General features: G+C 43.0%; 1 protein-coding gene across 11 annotated transcripts in view; it reads left to right on the forward strand.

Moving 5' to 3' along the window:
• The window catches only part of LOC121546201 (pleckstrin homology domain-containing family A member 5-like), a 183,370-nt gene that overhangs the window by 45,653 nt on the left and 112,355 nt on the right, over positions 1 to 25,362 (forward strand). The window contains exon 4 of one of the 11 annotated variants that reach the window (XM_041857294.2): positions 24,304 to 24,575. The exons of the other annotated variants lie outside the window; for them this stretch is intronic. Coding sequence (XP_041713228.1) covers positions 24,304 to 24,307 — 4 coding nt within the window. The 3' untranslated portion in view covers positions 24,308 to 24,575. Of the gene's footprint in view, positions 1 to 24,303; positions 24,576 to 25,362 lie in introns of those variants that run through there. 11 annotated transcript variants of the gene reach the window in all.

The raw sequence follows: 25,362 nt of genomic DNA on the forward strand, positions 1-25,362 counted from the left end.
AGAGAGAGGGCGTCTCCACAGAGTTACATGCTAGTGAGAAGGAGAGAGCGAGAGAGAGAGCGTCTCCACAGAGTTACATGCTAGTGAGAAGGAGAGAGTGAGAGAGAGAGAGCGTCTCCACAGAGTTACATGCTAGTGAGAAGGAGAGAGCGAGAAAGAGAGCGTCTCCACAGAGTTACATGCTAGTGAGAAGGAGAGAGTGAGTGAGAGAGAGAGGGCGTCTCCACAGAGTTACATGCTAGTGAGAAGGAGAGAGCGAGAGAGAGAGCGTCTCCACAGAGTTACATGCTAGTGAGAAGGAGAGAGCGAGAGAGAGAGCGTCTCCACAGAGTTACATGCTAGTGAGAAGGAGAGAGCGAGAGAGAGAGCGTCTCCACAGAGTTACATGCTAGTGAGAAGGAGAGCGTGAGAGAGAGAGCGTCTCCACAGAGTTACATGCTAGTGAGAAGGAGAGAGCGGAGAGAGCGTCTCCACAGAGTTACATGCTAGTGAGAAGGAGAGAGCGAGAGAGAGAGCGTCTCCACAGAGTTACATGCTAGTGAGAACGAGAGAGCGAGAGAGAGGGCGTCTCCACAGTTACATGCTAGTGAGAAGGAGAGAGTGAGAGAGAGAGCGTCTCCACAGAGTTACATGCTAGCGAGAAGGAGAGAGTGAGAGCGTCTCCACAGAGTTACATGCTAGAGAGAACGAGAGAGAGAGAGCGTCTCCACAGAGTTACATGCTAGTGAGAAGGAGAGTGAGAGAGAGAGCGTCTCCACAGAGTTACATGCTAGTGAGAAGGAGAGAGCGAGAGAGAGCGTCTCCACAGAGTTACATGCTAGTGAGAACGAGAGAGAGAGAGCGTCTCCACAGAGTTACATGCTAGTGAGAAGGAGAGAGTGAGAGAGAGCGTCTCCACAGAGTTACATGCTAGTGAGAAGGAGAGAGTGAGAGAGAGAGCGCGTCTCCACAGAGTTACATGCTAGAGAGAAGGAGAGAGCGAGAGAGAGAGCGTCTCCACAGAGTTACATGCTAGTGAGAAGGAGAGAGCGAGAGAGAGCGTCTCCACAGAGTTACATGCTAGTGAGAAGGAGAGAGTGAGAGAGAGAGCGTCTCCACAGAGTTACATGCTAGTGAGAAGGAGAGAGCGAGAGAGAGAGCGTCTCCACAGAGTTACATGCTAGAGAGAAGGAGAGAGCGAGAGAGAGAGCGTCTCCACAGAGTTACATGCTAGTGAGAAGGAGAGAGCGAGAGAGAGAGTCTCCACAGAGTTACATGCTAGTGAGAAGGAGAGAGCGAGAGAGAGAGCGTCTCCACAGAGTTACATGCTAGTGAGTCTTGTCCTCCCCATGCGTGGGTAGCAGGCCTCTAGAACAGTGTTGAATGAGAGGGAGTGTTGGGTGGAACACTGAAACACAATAACACAGAGAACACATTGATCTCACCTGACAAGAAAAGCCTGTTCCCAAATCTCGGCTGAAGGATTGCCCTTTAGATTCTGTTGTGTTACTGGGTTTTATTTGATTGTATCTGAGCTGTGGTTTGTTTCATGGGTCACTGCTTCCCTTAGATTCTGTTATACTGCTATTTGTCCAAGGCTAGTTCTCTCTGAATAGGCTGAGGATCATGCCAGAATGCCTGAGAAATTGCCGCTAGGATCAGTTTACCCTCCCCAATTCCTAACCATAACCATTGGGAGGGGAAAACCCATAAGTGACCTTAGATCAGTGTCCAGGTTAGAGGCGAGTTGATCTTACTCCTGGGAAACCACTCACATTTCATTATTATTAGGCACTGCTCTAAGATCAACTTACCGTACACAAATCCTATGCTTACCTATGAGAGGGTAAAACCTATAACTGACCTTAGATCAGTGTTATGTTTTATGAGCAACTTGATCCTGCTCCTGAGTCCTGACTGAGAAACAACTCTGCTGCTCTTGACCTCATTTCATTGCTGTTGATTTCCTGTCTGAGTGTGTAGTAACTAAGTCACACTCCCTCAGTCATCACATAATCCATCTGCCCTCATATAACTAAGTGTTTCTCTGCCTCCATGGATTATAATGCATTAGAGCGCTCCACTGTTTCGTTCAGACCTCCTTTTTATTTTCATTAAAGATGTTGGACGTCTTTTCCGTTGGTCACGCCTCCTGTGGCTGGGTCCTACCGGTGTGACATGCGATGCTGCCGATCTTAGGCACAGATCTAGGATCAGCTTACCCTCCCCAATCTTGACCTTAACTATTAGGTTGAACAGTTCTAAACTCTCCGTAGACCAGTGTCTAAAGAGGCTGCTTGGCCAGCTCCCCTGAGGCTCGCAGAGTAAACCACTGGCTTCCTGTTAACACACCCAGTTAATGGCTGTTCATCAAAGACCTGGGCTGGGTCTCATTCCAAGAAGTTGGCCCCTCCCTTTTACTCCTCATTCTCTATATTCATGCTCCTCAATTTCCCTTCTTGGGAATAATAAAGTTCTACTACTACAAAAAATATCTGGGATGCCTGGGTTGGTCTAAATAATAACTCCAATCTTGTCATGTTGCTTTCTCCTATCCAGTGCTCCTATCGTATCTGAAAGGAAAGCTTGGAAAGGAGCAACATTTTGGGAATGAAACCAAGTCAGTGCCAGCCTTCATCTCTGTTCTCTGAAGTTCCGTCAAAGCTTGGTTTAGAGTTAAGATGAAACAAATGACATAAGGGATGGCGAAAAGGAAAAACAACGTTTCTGATCTTCCTTCACAGACTGTGGTCTAATCTTATTTTATATAGCAGCCGCTTCAAACTCAAACTCTAGCAGTTAGAGTGGTAATGGGCTGCAGATCAACTATGCCCAGTTATTGGCCGTTAACTGAACCATTCCTCTTGTGTTTACATAGGCCTGGAGAGATGAATGATAGGCCAAGAACACACTGTGTTTGTGTGTGTGTGTGTGTGTGTTGGAAGGATTGGATGTGAGGCCAAGCCCTCTCCCATAGTTACAGTCTAGGGAATATTTCACTCTCTGTCCATGAATGTCAGAGATGCACTCATGACTGAAGCCAGATGGAATATGCTGTGAACTTATTTCACCAATGCCTTTTATGCGTTTATCGCATATTCATATTTCCACCGATATTTGGTTGGATTTCAATTACATCCACAAGGACTGTCTTTCATTCCAAATCATTTATGAACGCTTAAGAACATTTTGCCTTCTACATGGATGAGTGGGTGTGTCTTAGGAGTGTCCTAATATCAACTCTGATGTCACTCCTCCTTGTCGAAACCCAATGCGGGTGGAAGGTAGGCTGAGGGTTGGGGAGCAGTAGGACTCTGTTATTGTTGGTGTTGAGTTAGCGTGCGTCCTCCCTCCATCTGGGCAACACGTCATGGTGGAACAGGAAAATGTGTATCCATAGGGAGTTGTCTGTATGTTTGGGCTCCTCTTGTGTAAAAATCCTCTGTTTATGTTCCAGGAGGGACCTGATGGATTGTGTGTGTGTTCATCTGGCCGTCTGTGTGTGTGTGTGTGTGTGTGTGTGTGTGTGTCCATGTCTGCGCGTGTGTGAGAGAGAAAGTGTGTGTATCCTGGCTCAGTTCCATTAGTGAGCTGTTGTCTAATTGAAACCTCTGAAAGGCCCTCAGCAGGTGGAGGCAATGATCCACCAGGTCATTCCCTGTCATGCTGTGTCATTACGGCCCAATGAGAAAAGCTCTGCTGTCTAACATGGTTTGTAAGGCCCCTGAGAGGCCACTGAGTGTCTCTCCATTCTCTTGCCTGATTCACCCCCCTGGTAGCACAGTAGCCTGGCTGACGCGACCCATGTGACCACACAGTGAGGAAGAGCTGTGACTCACTGGTCTGGAAAGGAGGCTGTTTGTAAATGCAGTATTAGCTCAGAAATTGAGCAGACGCATTGATTGGTTCTCTCAAATGTAGTTTTTTTTGCTGGGGGGTTGATTGGATTTGAAAATCCAACAGTTGTAATGGAAGGGGGCGGCGCTCAGGGGCTGTGGGTGTTTGAGTGAGAAAGACACCAAGGAGAACCAACAGCACCCTTCATTATCAACGCATCTTGTCGACAACATCAAAACAGCTGTCGTGGAAATTCTACACAGGGACACTCGAAGTCAATCTGAAATGAATCATTGTTTATTAACAGCATGCTGGAGAGGTCACAGTCAAACTTAGATGCATAAAGTACCGGTCTGAAGTGAGCTCTGTCTGGGCAGTCCCGTTAGATCTCTTATATACTTACAGGTGCTTGCGAAAGTATTCACCCCCCTTGGCATTTTTCCTATTTTGTTGCCTTACAACCTGGAATTAAAATAGATTTTTTGGGGGTTTATATCATTTGATTTACACAACATGCCTACCACTTTGAAGATGCAAAATATTTTTTATTGTGAAACAAACAAGAAATAAGACAAAAACACAGAAAACCTGAGCGTGCATAACTATTCACCCCCCCTCTGACCAGTTTCCCAGTCTCTGCCGATGAAAAACATCCCCACAGCATGGTGCTGCCACCACCATGCTTCACTGTGGGGATGGTGTTCTCGGGGTGATGAGAGGTGTTGGGTTTGCGCCAGACATAGCGTTTTTCTTGATGGCCAAAAAGCTCAATTTTAGTCTCATCTAACCAGAGTACCTTCTTCCATATGTTTGGGGAGTCTCCCACATGCCTTTTGGCGAACACCAAACGTGTTTGCTTATTGTTTTCTTTGTACAATGGCTTTTTTCTGGCCACTCTTCCGTAAAGCCCAGCTCTGTGGAGTGTACGGCTTAAAAATAAATAAAATAAAGTGGTTATCCCACTGGCTATAAGGTGAATGCACCAATTTGTAAGTCGCTCTGGATAAGAGCGTCTGCTAAATGACGTAAATGTAAAGTGGTCCTATGGACAGATACGCCAATCTCCGCTGTGGAGCTTTGCAGCTCCTTCAGGGTTATCTTTGGTCTCTTTGTTGCCTCTGATTAATGCCCTCCTTGCCTGGTCCGTGAGTTTTGGTGGGCGGCCCTCTCTTGGCAGGTTTGTAGTGGTGCCATATTTTTATTTTTTATTTTTTATTTAATGGTGCTCCTTGGGATGTTCAAAGTTTCAGATATTTTTTATAACCCAACCCTGATCTGTACTTCTCCACAACTTTGCCCCTGACCTGTTTGGAGAGCTCCTTGGTCTTCATGGTGCCGCTTGCTTGGTGGTGCCCCTTGCTTAGTGGTGTTGCAGACTCTGGGGCCTTTCAGAACAGGCGTATATATACTGAGATCATGTGACAGATCATGTGAGACTTAGATTGCACACAGGTGGACTTTATTTAACTAATTATGTGACTTCTGAAGGTAATTGGTTGCACCAGATCTTATTTAGGGGCTTCATAGCAAAGGGGGTGAATACATATGCACGCACCACTTTTCCGTTATTTATTTTTTTGAATTTTTTGAAACAAGTAATTTTTGTAATTTCACCTTACCAATTTGGAATATTGTGTGTATGTCCATTACATGAAATCCAAATAAAAATCAATTTAAATTACAGGTTGTAATGCAACAAAATAGGAAAAACGCCAAGGGGGATGAATACTTTTGCAAGGCACTATACTCAGACAAGTTATATTTGCATGATTTAGCTTATTCATTATTGATAATTAATTCATCATTAACGTTTTGGTTCATGCATGTGACCGACCAATACCTTACGAGGCTTCTTCTCTCCAAGCTGAGACCTTGAAACTGAGATATTCTCAAAACAAGGTTCTGGGCTTACTGCCAAATTGCAGATACAGATAGTGAGGATTCGTTAAATCAGTCACTTGCATGAACACATAAATTGGTTATTAGAAAAGCACAAACATAAAATATTCCATCACACAGCCTTTCCTGACTCAGAAGTCAGGAGGACTTTGAGTTTGGTATCAGCCAGACTGGTAGCACAGGTCCTCTGTGTGTGACAGTCACATCTGATTAACTATCTTTGGGAAGGATTTGACATGAACAGATGAATGCAGTCACAACATCAGCGCTCGGCCGTGACTCTGTGTGGAGTTTTAATCTGGATCATTAATGGATTGTGAGTCTAAGTTATTAGGATGTTTCTTGTACGCTTTTGCTGAATTGTGTGTAATCTGTGGAGGCGTATGCACTCCAGTGTGTGTTTCCCTCCCAGTGCTGTAGGGAAGAAGGAGGTAGGTGTGTGTGAGTGCGTGCATGCGTGTGTGTGACTCAGTGCTGTAGGGCTGACATTAGCAGTAGCAGGTCATGTGCCAGTCAAATCACATCAGCAATATAGTAGCTAACCCCATCAGAGACCCAGCATGCTCAGACGTGGGCCCTTACACACACACACGGTTACTGCACACACACGGTTACTACACACACTCACACGGTTACTACACACACTCACACGGTTACTACACACACACTCACACGGTTACTACACACACACTCACACGGTTACTATAATAATAATAATATTATGCCATTTAGCAGACGCTTTTATCCAAAGCGACTTACAGTCATGCGTGCATACATGTTTGTGTATGGGTGGTCCCGGGTATCGAACCCACTACCTTGGCGTTACAAGCGCCGTGCTCTACCAGCTGAGCTACAGAGGACCACCTACTACACACACACACACACGGTTACTACACACACAAGGTTACTACACGCACACACACATCTACACACACACACGGTTACTACACACACACACACACAGTTACCACACACATGGTTATTACACACACATAAACACACACACTGCTTCACAGGCTAAAGGGATTATTACCCTCTCACCAGAGCTAATGCTAATTACCCCGGCTAAAATAATGAGCGTGGAAGTGTGTGTGTGTGTGTGTGTGTGTGTGTGTTTACACAACAAAAACTAACCTTTTGATGTGGGAGTGAAGACGGTGAGCTTGTGTGGTCTAGGGGCAGTGCAGGGCAAGAGACCTCAGACAAAATGGTTGGCTTACAGTAATACTAGGCTACATCTAAAAGCCTGCCCCTGCTCCCCAATGCTATCGTATCACAGCAGCCTTGGTTTGGGCCTCAGAGCAGAAAGACTGAGAAACGACAGCCTTGAGCATACACCTCTCCTCTCCTGTCCTTGGCTTGTCTAGAGTCTCATCCGTCTGCCTCATCGCTGCCTGTGTAAAGTGACAGCTGTTGTTGTTGCAGCCTTAACAGTGATTATTTTGTCATTCATGTGGATGAGACCGATTATGCAGTGCATTGTGTTTAATATTCTTTACCACATTCTGCTGCCTACGTGTGTGTGTGTGTGTGTGTGTGTGTGTGTGTGTGTGTGTGTGTGTGTGTGAGAGAGAGAGAGAGAGAGAGGTGTGCGTGCCTTCCTCCTCAGTGCATACCATGACAGTTATATGAACGCACGGTTGCTCTGCTGTGTGTTTGGGTGTGTGTGTGTCTGTAGTGGTGGTTTATGTGTCATCCTCACTCCAGATGTTTCTGTCAGCTGAAAGGGTGAGGTTGGGAGCCCTGCATGTCATCCTCTTACCCTGTGGAAATCCTCTGCAGGTCCTGTGTGTGTGTGTGTGTGTGTGTGTGTGTGTGTGGTGATCTTCTGGCCTTGGTCATGAGAGACCTAGAAGAGAGAGGGACCTTGAGGCTTGCTCTTTTCACTCTCTCCCGATGTGTGTATGAAGTGCCCTTGGCAGACTGCTTGAGAGGGATTGTGTGTGAGTGTGTATGGCCCAGCTGTGTGTCACAGAACTGACTGTGTCAGTGTGTCTGCTCTGCTCTCTATGGAACAACAACAGCTGTGTACTATCAGGTCTCCAGTCACTCTCTCGCACGCACGCATGCACACACACACACACACACACACACACACACACACACACAGCCTGAGGAAAACATCCCCAGGACTCAGGCAGTGTGTATTTTCCTGGAATGGAACAGAATGACAGTCATTACAGTGTCAGTATCTATCCTCCTACATAATTGAGAACATGAATATTTGTTGGAATGTAAATGGAATGGACTGTTCCACAGAGTGGTCGATTCTCAGCCAGCCTGTGAACTAGCTAGCTGAGAGGGATGAGCTAAGCTCTACTCTGAGGACTGCTGGAGCTGCTCTCTATTGGGGAAAGCCTGGCATTCTGCTGCCACATTCCCAATATGGAACGTCATTTTCCCAATGAAATGTTCCTGGAATTCCTCCACTGTATCCCTGCTAGACTAGTGCATGGCAAAGTTATCCCCAAGAGCAAAGAGCGGGAGAGAGGAAGAGGCTGTACTAGAGGATCTAATTGGGATCTCCTGTTCCAGCTGTAAGGGGCTGGGGAGCTGACGGATGGTATATTTTAGGAGTGGTTGGCATTCTGCTGTCACATTCCTAGAATGTTCCACCTGGTTGGGAATCTGGAGGGCTGGCTAGACTGACACCTTTGTGATACTGAAAGGAATGTTCACCGCCCTGTGCTGCTGTCTCTGTCTCTATATCTCTGTCTCTATCTCTATATCTGTCTCTATATCTCTGTCTCTATATCTGTCTCTATCTCTATGTCTGTATCTCTATATCTGTCTCTATATCTCGCTGTCTCTATATCTCTGTCTCTATATCTATCTCTATATCTATATATCTGTCTCTGTCTCTATGTCTCTGTCTCTATATCTCTCTGTCTCTATATTTGTCTCTCTATATATCTGTCTCTATATCTCTGTCTATATATCTCTCTATATATCGCTGTCTCTCTATCTCTGTCTCTATATCTCTGTCTCTATGTCTCTGTCTCTATATGTCTCTGTCTCTATATCTGTTTCTATCTCTATCTGTCTCTATCTCTCTGTCTCTATATCTCTGTCTCTATCTCTATCTGTCTCTATATATCTGTCTCTGTCTCTATATCTGTCTCTGTCTCTATATCTCTGTCTCTATATGTCTCTGTCTCTATATGTCTCTGTCTCTATATCTCTGTCTCTATATGTCTCTGTCTCTATATCTGTCTCTATCTCTATCTGTCTCTATATCTGTCTCTATCTCTATCTGTCTCTATATCTCTGTCTCTGTCTCTATATCTGTCTCTGTCTCTATATCTCTGTCTATATGTCTCTGTCTCTATATCTCTGTCTCTATGTCTCTGTCTCTGTCTATATAACTCTGTCTCTGTCTCTATATCCCTGTCTCTATATCTCTGTCTCTATATCTATCTCTATCTGTCTCTATATCTCTGTCTCTGTCTATCTCTATATCTCTGTCTCTGTCTTTATATATGTCTCTATATCTCTGTCTCCATATCTCTCTATATATCGCTGTCTCTATATCTCTGTCTCTCTATGTCTCTGTCTCTATATCTGTCTCTGTCTATATCTGTCTATATAACCCTGTGTCTATCTCTGTCTATATCGCTATATATGTCTCTATATCTCTGTTTCTATCTCTATATCTCTGTCTATATCTCTATTTCTGTCTCTGTCTCTATCTCTATCTCTATCTCTCTCTATCTCTATGTTTCTGTCTCTATATCTCTATGTTTCTGTCTCTATATCAGTCTCTATCTCTGTCTCTATATCTGTCACTATATCTCTGTCTCTAAATGTCTGTCTGTCTCTATCTCTATATATATCTCTATCTGTCTCTGTCTCTGTCTCTATCTCTGTCTTTATATCTCTGTCTCTGTCTCTCTGTCTCTATATCTCTATATCTATGTCTCTGTCTCTATATATCTGTCTCTATATCTATCTCTATATCTGTCCCTATCTGTCTCTATATATCTGTCTCTATATCTCTGTCTCTATATCTCTGTATCTGTCTTTATGTCTGTCTCCATATCTCTATATCTCTGTCTCCATATCTATATATCTCTGTCTCTATATCTCTATCTGTCTCTATATCTCTCTCAATCTCTATCTGTTCTCTATATCTCTATCTCTATATATGTCTCTATATCTCTATCTCTATATCTGTCTATATCTCTGTCCATATATCTCTGTCTCTGTCTCTATATCTCTCTGTCTCTATATCTGTCTCTGTCTCTCTCTATATCTGTCTCTATATCTCTATCTCTATATCTCTGTCTCTATATCTGTCTCTATATCTCTGTCTCTGTCTCTATATATCTCTGTCTCTATATGTCTCTGTCTCTATATCTGTCTATCACTATATCTGTCTCTATATCTGTCGCTATATCTCTCTGTCTCTATATATCTGTCTCTGTCTCTATATCTCTCTGTCTCTATCTGTCTCTATATCTCTGTTCTATATCTCTGTCTTTATGTCTCTCTGTCTCTATATCTCTATATCTATGTCTCTGTCTCTATAACTGTCTCTATATCTATCTCTATATGTCTCTATATCTCTGTCTCTGTCTATCTCTATATCTGTCTCTATATGTCTCTGTCTCTATATGTCTCTGTCTCTATATCTGTCTCTATATCTCTGTCACTATATCTCTCTCAATATCTCTGTCTCTATATCTATCTCTATATTTGTCTCTATCTGTCTCTATATCTCTGTCTCTATATCTCTGTCTCTATATATCTGTCTCTGTCTCTATATCTCTGTCTCTATCTCTGTCTCTATATCTCTGTCTCTGTCTTTATATATGTCTCTATATCTCTATATCTCTGTCTCCATATCTCTATATCTCTGTCTCTATATCTCTCTGTCTCTGTTTCTATATCTCTGTCTCTATATCTCTGTCTCTATATCTCTATATATCGCTGTCTCTATATCGCTGTCTCTATGTCTCTGTCTCTATATCTGTCTCTATCTCTATATCTGTCTCTATATCCCTGTCTCTGTCTATATATCCCTGTCTATCTCTCTATCTCTGTCTATATCTCTATATATGTCTCTATATCTCTGTCTCTGTCTATATATCTGTTTCTATATCTCTGTCTATTTATCTCTCATTCCGTCTCTATCTCTATATATCTGTCTCTATATCTCTGTCTCTATATCTATCTCTGTCTCTATATCTCTGTCTCTGTCTTTATATATGTCTCTATATCTCTGTCTCCATATCTCTATATCTCTGTCTCTATATCTCTGTCTCTATATTTGTCTCTGTTTCTATATCTCTGTCTCTATATCCGTCTCTATATCTCTGTCTCTATATCTCTCTATATATCGCTGTCTCTATGTCTCTGTCTCTATCTCTATATCTCTGTCTATCTCTATATATGTCTCTATATCTCTGTCTCTGTGTCTATCTCTGTCTCTATATCTCTGTCTCTATTTATCTCTCATTCCGTCTCTAGCTCTATATATCTGTCTCTATATCTCTGTCTCTATATATGTCTCTATATCTTTGTCTCTATATCTCTCTCTGTCTCTATATCTCTGTTTCTCTCTGTCTCTATTTATGTCTCTGTCTCTATATCTTTGTCTCTATATCTCTGTCTCTATATGTCTCTGTCTCTATATCTCTGTCTGTCTCGATATCCCTGTCTCTGTCTATATATCCCTGTCTCTATCTCTATATCTCTGTCTATCTCTATATATGTCTCTATATCTCTGTCTCTGTGTCTATATCTCTGTCTCTATATCTCTGTCTCTATTTATCTCTCATTCCGTCTATCTCTATATATCTGTCTCTATATCTTTGTCTCTATATCTCTCTCTGTCTCTATATCTCTGTTTATATCTCTCTATCTCTGTCTATATCTCTATTTATGTCTCTATATCTCTGTCTCTGTCTCTATATATGTCTCTATCTCTGTCTCTCTATGTTTCTGTCTCTATATCTCTGTTTCTGTCTCTGTCTTTCTCTGTCTCTATATCTGTCTCTATCTCTATCTCTGTCTCTATATATGTCTCTATATCTCTGTCTCTGTCTCTATCTCTGTTTCTATCACTGTCTCTCTGTCTCTATATCTCTATCTATGTCTCTGTCTCTATATCTGTCTCTATATATATCTCTCTATATGTCTCTATATCTCTGTCTCTGTCTATCTCTATATCTGTCTCTATATCTCTGTCTCTATATATCTGTCTCTGTCGCTATATCTCTGTCTCTATATCTGTCTCTATATCTCTGTCTCTGTATCTCTCTGTCTCTATATATCTGTCTCTGTCTCTATATATCTGTCTCTGTCTCTATATCTCTGTCTCTGTATCTCTCTGTCTCTATTTCTGTCTCTGTCTCTATATCTCTGTCTCTATATGTCTCTGTCTCTATATGTCTCTGTCTCTATATCTATCTCTATCTCTGTCTCTATGTCTATCTCTATAACTGTTCTCTATATCTCTATCTGTCTATTTCTCTGTCTCTATATATCTGTCTCTGTCTCTATATCTCTGTCTCTATATCTCTGTCTCTATTTCTCTCTCATTCCGTCTCTATCTCTATATATCTGTCTCTATATCTCTGTCTCTGTCTCTCTATCTCTGTCTATATCTCTATTTCTGTCTCTATATCTCTGTCTCTGTTTCTATATCTGTATATCTCTCTATCTCTGTCTATATCTCTATTTCTGTCTCTATATCTCTGTCTCTGTCTCTATCTGTCTTTATCTCTGTTTCTTTGTCTATCTCTCTCTGTCTCTATCTGTCTCTATCTCTATATCTCTGTCTCTATATCTGTCTCTATATCTCTATCTCTGTCTCTGTCTTTATATCTCTGTCTCTGTCTTTATATCTCTGTCTCTGTCTCTATATCTCTATCTCTATATCTATATCTATGTCTCTATATCTATGTCTCTATCTCCATATCTCGGTCTCTATATCTCTGTCTCTGTCTCTATATCTGTCTCTATCTCTATCGTTCTCTATATCTCAGTCTCTATCTCTGTCTCTATATCTCTGTCTCTATATCTCTATCTCTGTCTCTCTATCTCTGTCTCTATATGTCTATATCTCTGTCTATATCTCTGTCTCTCACGTTCTCTCTTCTTTAACTGGGCGGCAGGTAGCCTAGCGGTTAAGAGCGTTGAGCTAGTAACTGAAAGGTCGCTGGTTCGAATGCCCGAGCCGACTAGGTGAAAAATATGTCTGTGCAAGGCACTTAACCCTAATTGCTACTCTAGAGTGTCTGCTGAATGACTAAAATGTAATGTAAATGTTAACTAGTTTTCTAACTGTGTGTGTGTGTTTTGTATACCCATGTCTTTCAGTCCCAGCCTGGCTCATTACTGTGCCTCTGCCTTTGTGGCTCCCCAAAATGTCTCCACTCTCTGTCTGTCTCTGTGTCCTGCAGCAGAGACAGCCCGACTTCATAGCACATCACCATGTTTCTGCAAACTTCAGCCACCCTTCACTCTATTTAAAAAAAAATTGTGTGTTTACCGTATGTGGGTCTAGATGTGTGTCTCTCCAAGGAATAGGAATCTCAGTGAAACTGGATCCATACTGGTCTAAGTATAGACTGAGCCTCATAGAGGGTTGAGTTAAGGCTGTAGTGAAGGGATAGGCTGGCTGGCTGGCTGGCTGGCTGGCTGGCTGGCTGGCTGTGGCCTACTGCTGCATGTCAACCCTAACAGCGAGAAAGTGTCACTTTGACAGCCTCTACCAGATGTAAGCCCAGTTTATAGTACACTCTCTATCTGTCTGTGGCTCTGTGGATGTTTTATTCCCAGCTCAATGGATTCTATTCTCATTTCCTACAAAGTATTTTATCCATGTACAATGAATATTTAACTTGTTCTCATCTCTAACTGACTGAGCTTTAAGCTTCCCTATCTATACCTCACCGCTATAGTGGTATCTATGCATCTATTTGTTTCCTTATCTAGTAGATGTCTCTTCTGGATATGATTTAACAGATGAAGGGTTGTACATATGCATGAAAAGTTGCTAATTAGCATGTGTCATAGAGAACAAATACATTGCAACCTAATTTCATCAGCGGAATGCATGCTGTTAAGTCAAGATGACAAAAGAGATTTATGAAACGCAGTTTGCTTTATAAATCATTCATAATGGGATTACGGAACAATAGCTGAAATCTGTGTGCATCATTTGTCCTGAGATTTTCTCTCAGTGCCCTCTGCTGGACATATTTGCATCATACACTAGTTGATTATAGCAAGGAAGGAAGGAAGGAAGGAAGGAAGGGATGAAGGAAGGAAGGAAGGGATGAAGGACGGAAGGAAGGGATGAAGGGAGGAAGGAAGGAAGGAAGGAAGGGAGGATGCATTTTCCAACAGGATCTTTAACTGTCCTACAGGTGTTGTCACATGCTGCACAGTGCACACTACAGCTACCATCTCTCTCTCCCTCTCCGCCTCTGTCTGTGTTTGAACATGGGCTCCATTCCGCCCTCTCTCTCTCCCGCCTTCCACTTGGACAGACTGTGACAGTCTCTGTCCAAACAGCCTCTAGGCTAGTTAGTTAGTTCGAGCAGTGGTTGGAGACAGACGCCTCTCGTGTAAACTTCTTCCTGTTGACTGTTCTCTCGCTCTCGCTCCTCTCTCCTCCCTCTCTCTCTCCGCTCTCTCTCGCTCTCTTCCCTGCAGGCTGTTGCCTTTAGACATTCCAGTGTTCTGGGAAATTCAGCTGTAGCTGGAGGGTCTGTCCTAACTGGAATCTAAGCTCTTCTATAGCCTGGCCATAGATGCAGGGCTCAGGGTTCAGAAAATGTAGGAGCACCTCTGGGATATGGGACAGTGACTGGGATACTGGTGCTGGGGCTTCTCTCTGCCCTGGGGGTTATCACCGGCCGGTGGGACAGTCACTGGGGCTTGGACTAGAGATTGGGCTCCACTCACCCAGCTGAGCAGAGGCACACTGCAGAATGGAACATTTGTTCCCATCCTTTATTCATGAGGGAGTAGCAGCCCTCCAGTCGCTCTCAGCCACTCAGACGACAGGGATATTAATTCCATGTAACATCTCCAGCTGACGACACACAGATTAACCCAGGGCCCAGTGTCGAGTAAATAGGGAATAGATTGGACTCAAACTGTATCTAGCTGTTGCCTGCTCACACCTGTACCCCGAGTCACAGTTCTAGGATCAGCTTAGCCTCCTCAAATCAGCATAAATAGAATTTGAGGTAGAATATTAGATGTATCCTCACTCACTCACTCACTCACTCACTCACTCACTCACTCAGACGTGTTGTGCTTTATTCTCTGCTCTCTCTGGGATGAGAGACAGACGGGATGTTTTAATGTTTCAGACGAACCGAAAACTGCCTCTGCTCTGGGTTTTAAGTATCTCCACACACACACACACACACACACACACACACACACACACACACACACACACACACACACACACACACACACACACACACACACACACCACCTCTTGTCCTCTCCTACTAACACAAGGCTATAGCCCTATATATCTGGACCCAGAGGGGGGGGGGGGTAAAGGCTCCATCCCAAATCCCTCCTAAAACCCTGGCCTGGGCCTTAAGGAGAGGAGACCCTCAGGGTGGTGTTACAGGGGCATAATGCTCCCTTAGCCTCCCTCCCTGACTCTGGGCTGTAGAAAATGCTAATGTTAGCCTCTCTACCATCCTCTAGTCTCCTTAGGACTGGACAGCTGTGTAATGGCAGTCAGACCACAGACACGTGCACAAACACACATTCTCTGTCCACATTGTGTCTACATTCTCTGTGTTAGTGCAGTTAGCTTGTGTGCGTCCGTACGTGTGTCTCTCCATGTGTGTTGCATTTTTATTGGGCCCACACCCCTTTTCATATAGGTACCTCCCACTCTGTTTCTACTCAACACTCCGATGAAGGCGATTCATGACGAAACTTAAGCCTATAGTTTTTTTGTCACGTCAATAAATCTGTCAGATTTACGCAGCAACAGAGCTCCTTTTTCTTTGTTCTCCCTGATAGTCACCAGTTGAAGTATCCTGGGGTAAGGAATGTTTTTGGGATTTTCAGGTCCTGCAGTCGAGCACCTGACCATCTCTTTAGAAGGGTTCTATCCACTGGCAAATAGTGGACATTTTACTCTTACCAAAGGACTGTTTTCTCAAAGTGAATAGTACTCTCTCTCCTCTCTTCCATTCTCCCTCCATCTCTCCATCCCTCCCTCGCTCTTTCAATCTGGTCTGTATGCACAGCACTGAAAGCGATTATAGAATCTGTTTTCTTTTCCCCCCAGTGGTTCCATGGAATTCTAATAACCCTTCAAAACTGCTGTATTATTTAACAGGCAAGCCAAGCCCCTCTTGTCAGAACACACAGCCTGCATCCCAAATGGCACCCTATTCCCTGTTTAGGACACTACTTTTGACAGGACTATATAGGGAATAGGGTGCCATTTGGGGTGCAGACACAGCCTGGGTAAACCGTAGTAGAGAGTACAGGGTGGATCAACACTAAAAGGCAAATACCTTGATCCTGCTGTCTGGAGCTAGTTCACATATTTGTTCATTTTGAGGTTGAGCCTCTTCATTGACAGAGACCTGAGAAGTTACATCACTCTCTCTTAGTCACTCACACACTGACTATCAATCAACAAGCAACTGAAAGACCCACTCAATGGAGCGAGGTGACATGTTTTGAACACCATGCATTAATTCAAATGTTGGAGTGTTGCGTTATGAGTGGAATTTTCCATTGGGAATGAGGTGTACCTATGTACTGTAACAAAAGCTAATGGCAGTAACGTAAATGAATAATAAGGTGGTAGTAAGTGAAAATGATGGAACAATTTTAAGATTCCTGAGAACCTAACAGAATAGCAGAGTTTGCATAATTGACTGCATAATGTTCTCTAAAAGGTAGTAGTAGTAGTCTAGTTCTTAGAGCCGTTGCTTGACATCAGGGAGACAAAATGTGGTTTGTTATTGGTCAGACCACTCAGGAGTAGCCGGATTAGCAAATAGTTTTGTCCCCTGTCTAAGTTTACATGTTTTTCCATCACCTCATCTACCAGTGAAATTATAGTCTGGCTGATGATGCCCATTTCCTATGGTATGAGGAAGTGTGTGTGTGTGTGTGCGTGTGGATTTTTGGAGGTCTCATCAGCCTTGTATAAGTGTGCATTTCTCCCTCTGACGCCAGGAAAAAGGAATCAGTCAAAGTTTATGGTAAAACTCACCACCCCTCTAAGCACTGCATGGTTCTCTCTCTCCCTCTTTCTCCCCCATCTGTCCCTCTCTTTTCCTCTTCCATCTCTCTCTCGCTCTCCTTCTCTCTCCACTCTCTCCCTAACTACTGGGAGTGAAGGGTAATTAAGATTTGCCCTGGTTTCTAATTGGGGTTGCCATGTTCCCTCTACCAGAGTGTGGTATAGTAATTGATTGCATCTACAGTTACTACTTCCTGACTCTCTAAGTGTATGTTGTTGCTTTAGAGGACCACAGAGCTAGAGGATTCCATCACTGAGGGCTTATGGCATTACAGCTCTCTCTGCTCTGTGGTAAATACAGATGGATAGAATACTTCATTTCTTTTATCAGTTGAGAAGTTTTCATTGCATTGCACAAGCTCTGTTTTACCATCTATCCATTTACCCATAGCCTAGATCAGGTTTCCCCAACTTGGTGGCCCAGTGGTTTTATTTGGCCCACCAAGTTTCCATCTTTGAAAAAAAAAAATATGTTCATTGTTGGACATAAAAGACTGTAGAAACACCAGGAGATCAGCTCCAAGTGATTTTTTATTTTGGAAATCTTTCCCCATGTATTCCCACGCATAATAGAGACACTTGATTGTATACAAATGTAAGCAAGGTTTTAAATGATTATGTTTTAGACAAATACAGTGGGGGAAAAAGTATTTAGTCAGCCACCAATTGTGCAAGTTCTCCCACTTAAAAATATGAGAGAGGCCTGTAATTTTCATCATAGGTACACGTCAACTATGACAGACAAAATGATTTTAAAAAATCCAGAAAATCACATTATAGGATTTTTAATGAATTTATTTGCAAATTATGTTGGAAAATAAGTATTTGGTCAATAACAAAAGGTTTTCACACACTGTTGCTGGTATTTTGGCCCATTCCTCCATGCAGATCTCCTCTAGAGCAGTGATGTTTTGGGGCTGTTGCTGGGCAACACGAACTTTCAACTCCCTCCAAATATTTTCTATGGGGTTGAGATCTGGAGACTGGCTAGGCCACTCCAGGACCTTGAAATGCTTCTTACGAAGCCACTCCTTCGTTGCCCGGGCGGTGTGTTTGGGATCATTGTCATGCTGAAAGACCCAGCCACGTTTCATCTTCAATGCCCTTGCTGATGGAAGGTTTTCACTCAAAATCTCACGATACATGGCCCCATTCATTTTTACCTTTACACGGATCAGTCGTCCTGGTCCCTTTGAAAAACAGCCCCAAAGCATGATGTTTCCACCCCCATGCTTCACAGTAGGTATGGTGTTCTTTGGATGCAACTCAGCATTCTTTGTCCTCCAAACACGACGAGATGAGTTTTTACCAAAAGGTTATATTTTGGTTTCATCTGACCATATGACATTCTCCCAATCCTCTTCTCGATCATCCAAATGCACTCTAGCAAACTTTAGACGGGCCTGGACATGTACTGGCTTAAGCAGGGGGACACATCTGGCACTGCAGGATTTGAGTCCCTGGTGGCGTAGTGTGTTACTGATGGTAGGCTTTGTTACTTTGGTCCCAGCTCTCTGCAGGTCATTTACTAGGTCCCCCCGTGTGGTTCTGGGATTTTTGCTCATCTCGGGGTGAGATCTTGCGTGGAGCCCCAGATCGAGGGAGATTATCAGTGGTCTTGTATGTCTTCCATTTCCTAATAATTGCTCCCACAGTTGATTTCTTCAAACCAAGCTGCTTACCTATTGCAGATTCAGTCTTCCCAGCCTGGTGCAGGTCTACAATTTTGTTTCTGGTGTCCTTTGACAGCTCTTTGGTCTTGGCCATAGTGGAGTTTGGAGTGTGACTGTTTGAGGTTGTGGACAGGTGTCTTTTATACTGATAACAAGTTCAAACAGGTGCCATTAATACAGGTAACGAGTGGAGGACAGAGGAGCCTCTTAAAGAAGAAGTTACAGGTCTGTGAGAGCCAGAAATCTTGCTTGTTTGTAGGTGACCAAATACTTACTTTCCACCATAATTTGCAAATAAATTCATTAAAAATCCTACAATGTGATTTTCTGGAGAAAAAAAATCTCAATTTGTCTGTCATAGTTGACGTGTACCTATGATGAAAATTACAGGCCTCTCTCATCTTTTTAAGTGGGAGAACTTGCACAATTGGTGGCTGACTAAATACTTTTTTCCCCCACTGTATATCTGTTTGGGCTTCTTGCAGTGTGCAAATGATTTGTAATTATGATCCGCCCGTGGCTGAATCTAGTTGATGATCACCGGCTTAGATCTATCTCTCTGCTGCAGGGTAGTCTGTCTTTATTGAGAAAGATCAGACAGACGTTGTGGATCTGTTAGATAATAAACGTTGGGGTAAACAAACGCTGTTGGCGCTCAGTGTGTTTTGGAGAAGATTGGTTAGGACAGATTTTGTTTTGTCAGAGGCAGAAGATTGTCTTCTCACTGTGCAGAATAATCAGCCCTATAAGTCTGAGCTAAGGAATCAATATGCAGCTGTGTGTGTGTGTGTGTGTGTGTGTGTATCCACAGGTCACCAGGCTTCACTCGATTCATTCATAATGTATTGAGTAATGATTGTGTTGGACGGTCTCGTTATAGGATCTCATTACACTCTGTATTCATTTCAACACACTGATGAAAAAGAGATCAGCCATGTGGAAGCATTTGGCCTGTTGCTCTCTATAGTGATACTGCAATATACTCACTTTTATGTTCAACAATGTAATTACAATGGATTGCCTGTTGACCCACCTACTCTTGATACCTCAGAGTAACGCCCACACACACACACACACACACACACACACACACACACACACACACACACACACACACACAGGGAAGGACTCGAATTGGAGACATTACTCAGAATTCCATAGCGATAGATGTCATCCCTGCTTCTCTTCCTCCATCCATCCTCTTTTATAATCTCTATGTGCTACATGGCCTTACTGCACCAGAGAACAGAGACACACAGAGGGACAGAGATCTTTGATCAACCTGACAGTCCTCCCAGAGGAGCAGGTTCTAATGGAACCATTTGGTGCCTTCTTCTGTTTCTCTTCTTAATTATGAGTCCCTAATGATGTTTCTGGTCCATTGGAATACATCAGTGACTATGCCAGAGGAGGGTCAGGGCACTTTCTCTCTCTTTCTTTTTCTCTTTGTTTCTTTGACTTTTTGACAGTCTGCTATCATAGCATACATGTTTGGAAAGCTTTTGTCATTACTCTCCCTTTCTTCAACTTCAAAAAATGAATTATTTTGTAAAAATGTTTTAGTCATTTAGCAGACGCTCTTATCCAGAGTGAGTGCATACATTTTTCATATATAATTCTGGTGGAAAGTGCAATTTCCACTATGGGAAAAGTATATATATATATATTTATTTGTTCACCCAATATGTATTTCCATCATGTAGAAACTGTAATTTATTAGTGAATAATAATATATGATAGAGCTGTGGGCCATTCCTAACTATAATTACACAGTCTGAATGACTGAGTGCTCACTGAGACACCTGTTTCTATACCGTCTGGAAAATGAAACTGATTCCTGATCGGTCAGTAGTGTGTGTGTGTGTGTGTGTGTGTGTGTGTGTGTGTGTGTGTGTGTGGAATGTGTATTCTTCAAAACACATTAGTGAGTTCTGCCCTCATTGGAATGTGTAGTATGGGTCATTCAATTAAATTTTTCTTCAAACCAGCCATCTTCATATTCAAGTGACCCACACTTCAAAAGCCCTCCTAGCACTTTGATGTTTGATGTGTATTATATGGCCCTTATTAATGTAGTGATCTCATATTTGAAGAGGCAAGAATGGGAGAGATCAGAGTGAAAGGAGAGAGGCTCCTGCTGAGTCAGATGTTCAGAGACCCTACTGTGATGTCTGTATAGAGAATTGATGAGTTAGCTACAGAACCATTCCCTTATGGAATGAACTCTTAACACATTGAAAGCCAAAGTCAGGAGTACCTGGGGTGTTCCATTCACTTTCAGAGAATCCAGAGAGCCCTGCTGTGTGAAGAGTTGATTGGGTAGGGCAGTGGAGGAGAGAGGAGGGCAGATGAGAGGAGAGAGATCAGGAGGAAAAGGAGGGGGGGAGCAGAGGAAAGGAAGTAGACTGACTTGTAGCTGCGTATGACCACTAGAGGGCTCCAACACCCCTTCTGCTCCTCTCAGGCCATTACCCGTGTTATAATCTGAGGCTATCTGACCACTAGTCCAGCAGCAGCACTGTACTGTAAACAGTATTGTTGTCAACCACATCTGCCACTGTTTAATCCCCCTCCTGACACCCTGACTGTTCATAGAACAAGGTGTATTTGTGTGTGTTACACTGTGAATGTGTGTGTGTGTGACTGTTTGGTTATGCACATCTACATGTTTTTATCATTGTGTGTGTGTGTGCATGCAGTGCACATTGCCTTGTTTTAGTCTGTCTGTGTGCGTTTTGTTTCTGTTTGTGAGTTTGGGCAGTGTAGTGAACCCAGACTGATCTCAGTGGGAGACTAATAGAATGTGTGTGAGACAAATCCCTGTAGGAAGACGTGCTGTCTTCTCTCTGCCTGGCCTCAGCAGGGTGTGTGTCCTGGCAGCATCCGATCAGTTTTGCATTTAGATGACTAGAGGTGTTCCTCAAACACGGGCTTTGCTTTAAAACACTAGCTCCCAATATCCGTGTTGGAGCTCAGCTCCTAGGGTGTATGTGAATGTGGATTATGACCATATCTGTTTGTCTTAATGTTGTATCTTGTTTTTCTGCCGTTTTGCTAAAGCAAACCATTCCATTTGTTCTTCATAGTTGTTGGTGTTGTTGGTGTTCTTGTCATGTACAGTGGGGAGAACAAGTATTTGATACACTGCCGATTTTGCAGGTTTTCCTACTTACAAAGCATGTAGAGGTCTGTAATTTTATCATAGGTACACTTCAACTGTGAGAGACGGAATCTAAAACAAAAATCCAGAAAATCACATTGTAGGATTTTTAAGTAATGAATTTGTATTTTATTGCATGACATAAGTATTTGATCACCTACCAACCAGTAAGAATTTTTCTTTAAGAAGCCCTCCTGTTCTCCACTCATTACCTGTATTAACTGCACCTGTTTGAACTCATTACCTGTATAAAAGACACCTGTCCACACACTCAATCAAACAGACTCCAACCTCTCCACAATGGCCAAGACCAGAGAGCTGTGTAAGGACATCAGGGATAAAATTGTAGACCTGCACAAGGCTGGGATGGGCTACAGGACAATAGGCAAGCAGCTTGGTGAGAAGGCAACAACTGTTGGCGCAATTATTAGAAAATTGAAGAAGTTCAAGATGACGGTCAATCACCTTCGGTCTGGGGCTCCATGCAAGATCTCACCTCGTGGGGCATCAATGATCATGAGGAAGGTGAGGGATCAGCCCAGAACTACACGGCAGGACCTGGTCAATGACCTGAAGAGAGCTGGGACCACAGTCTCAAAGAAAACCATTAGTAACACACTACGCCGTCATGGATTAAAATCCTGCAGCGCACGCAAGGTTCCCCTGCTCAAGCCAGCGCATGTCCAGGCCCGTCTGAAGTTTGCCAATGACCATCTGGATGATCCAGAGGAGGAATGGGAGAAGGTCATGTGGTCTGATGAGACAAAAATAAAGCTTTTTGGTCTAAACTCCACTCGCCGAGTACAACCCCAAGAACACCATCCCAACCGTGAAGCATGGAGGTGGAAACATCATTCTTTGGGGATGCTTTTCTGCAAAGGGGACAGGATGACTGCACCGTATTGAGGGGAGGATGGATGGGGCCATGTATCGCGAGATCTTGGCCAACAACCTCCTTCCCTCAGTAAGAGCATTGAAGATGGGTCGTGGCTGGGTCTTCCAGCATGACAACGATCCGAAACACACAGCCAGGGCAACTAAGGAGTGGCTCCATAAGAAGCATCTCAAGGTCCTGGAGTGGCCTAGCCAGTCTCCAGACCTGAACCCAATAGAAAATCTTTGGAGGGAGCTGAAAGTCCGTATTGCCCATCGACAGCCCCGAAACCTGAAGGATCTGGAGAAGGTCTGTATGGAGGAGTGGGCCAAAATCCCTGCTGTAGTGTGTGCAAACCTGGTCAAGACCTACAGGAAACATATGATCTCTGTAATTGCAAACAAAGGTTTCTGTACCAAATATTAAATTCTGCTTTTCTGATGTATCAAATACTTATGTCATGCAATAAAATGCAAATGAATTACTTAAAAATCATACAATTCCATCTCTCACAGTTGAAGTGTACCTATGATAAAAATTACAGACCTCCACATGCTTTGTAAGTAGGAAAACCTGCAAAATCGGCAGTGTATCAAATACTTGTTCTCCCCACTGTATATTGTTTTTGGAATTGAGTCTGTATTGAAAGCCAAAGCCACGTTTCCATTTTACCTTGAAATGGACTAAAGTTTTTTTGACGTTTTTGTATTGAGAGTTTATTTTCTGTGAGGGCAGTACTGATAATTTATTTATTTTACCTTTATTTAACTAGGCAAGTCAGTTAAGAACAAATTCTTATTTACAATGACGGCCTACACCGGCCTAACCCGGACAACGCTGGGCCAATTGTGCGCCACCCTATGGAACTCCCAATCACGGCCGGTTGTGATACAGCCTGGAATCTAACCAGGGTCTGTAGTGACACCTCAAGCACTGAGTGCCTTAGACCATTGCACCACATAATAGGCTGAGTACAACACTTCATTGGAGTATTGCTGTGATAGGATTTCTTAGTGTGTTTCTCTGACAACAAATAATCAAAACACATGTGGTGCTTGTGATCATAGAGCAGGCTTGTGAGCAGATGACATCATCTGTATTTCCGAAGCTGTGCTTGTATAAAATACCCAGTAGGGGGCAGTGTTGAGTTAGCTTGAGTTGTATTTGCCCTCTGTTGAAGTGGAGACCTCGAGCCTGACGAATGTACCCTCAATATACAATGAAGCTGTAACCGAACGGGAATCAAACCCGGGTCATCTGCTTGGCTTAAAGTCCATGTTGGCCCATTGAGCTAAAGCCTAGACATTAGTTCTGACAGATAACACAAGTCTTTAATTCTCAAGCAAGTTAGTCTTCTGAATGTAGTTTACACCACACACTTTACATACTGTATAACATTGCATGATAATTTATCATGCAATGTTATGTATTAATATATAGTTCAGTTCTCTACAATCTAATATCCAGTGTGTTATTATTATTATTATTATTATTATTATTATTATTATTATTATTATTATTTTGTATTCTCTTTATGTTGCTGTGTAGACTACAGTGAACCCTGATTAACATATTTCACCCTTCTCTCTATTCCATGTGCTGCTGTTCCTCCACCATTACTCCTTAACAGGTAAGCCATTTGATTTGAATAACAGCTGTTTGGATCCAGAAATTGTTTGTGTCTCGGTTTAATGATGCTTGAAATTGGTTTTGCTATTCATTGAATTGTAATATGTATTGTGTATATGCATACACGATCTGTGAGTGCTATTGGAGATGTGTTCAATACATTCTGTGGCGAGAGTAATTGGTGTATAGGAATAATATCTAATGGTGTGTTGATAGATCGGCGTGTGTGTCGATGTGTATGGACGCGTGGAACTAAAGGATGTTCCTCTCTGCCTTCAGCATGTTGACTGGTTTATTCATGGACCCATATGGCTGTTTAGAGATGGCCAATCATCTCTCTCTCTCTCTTTCTTTCTTTCTCTCTCTCTCTCTCTCTCTCTCTCTCTCTCTCTCTCTCTCTCTCTCTCTCTTTCTCTGTATCTGTATCTCTCTCTGTATTTCTCTCTGTCTCTCTGTGTAATCAATCTCATAGTTATTTGTGTAGCAGATTGAATGTGTCTGCTGGTCCTGTTTGTTCTCTTGGTGCTCCATCATTTAGGTAAAGGCTCCACCAGTGACTGGTGTTTGCCTCTCTTTATGGATGAGTGTGTGTGTTAGGAGAAGGGGGATGATATTTCAGGGTGTCAGAGTATGAGATGGATTATTGCCAGCATGCAGTCTCTCCCTCTACCAACTCAAACACGATTTCAGTCACACACACTCGCAGCTCAGTGTAGTGTTTTGAAGTGTGTGTGTGTGTGTGTGCAGAATGGTAACCATGACAACACGGCCCCTGAAGTACTGCTGCTCACACGGCAGTTGGACCTTCTCTCTTTCCCTCTTCCTCTCTTTCCCTCTTCCTCTCTTTCCCTCTTCCTCTTCCCTCCTTCCCTGGGAGAAACTCAATTGCATACTCCTCTCTCCTCGCCTCCTTCTCAAAACCCATTGGAGGAAGGTCTCTTGCCGACTTCCTCTCTCACTCTCTGTGTCTTTCACTTTGGGTTCTGCAGAAGTAGATTTTAGACCATGTGGCTGGATATAGTTTGATATGAATGAATCGCACAGGGGTTAGTTGATTTCA

This window comes from Coregonus clupeaformis, unplaced genomic scaffold (genome assembly GCF_020615455.1).
Source record: "Coregonus clupeaformis isolate EN_2021a unplaced genomic scaffold, ASM2061545v1 scaf0692, whole genome shotgun sequence".
Classification (NCBI taxonomy): Eukaryota; Metazoa; Chordata; class Actinopteri; order Salmoniformes; family Salmonidae; genus Coregonus; species Coregonus clupeaformis.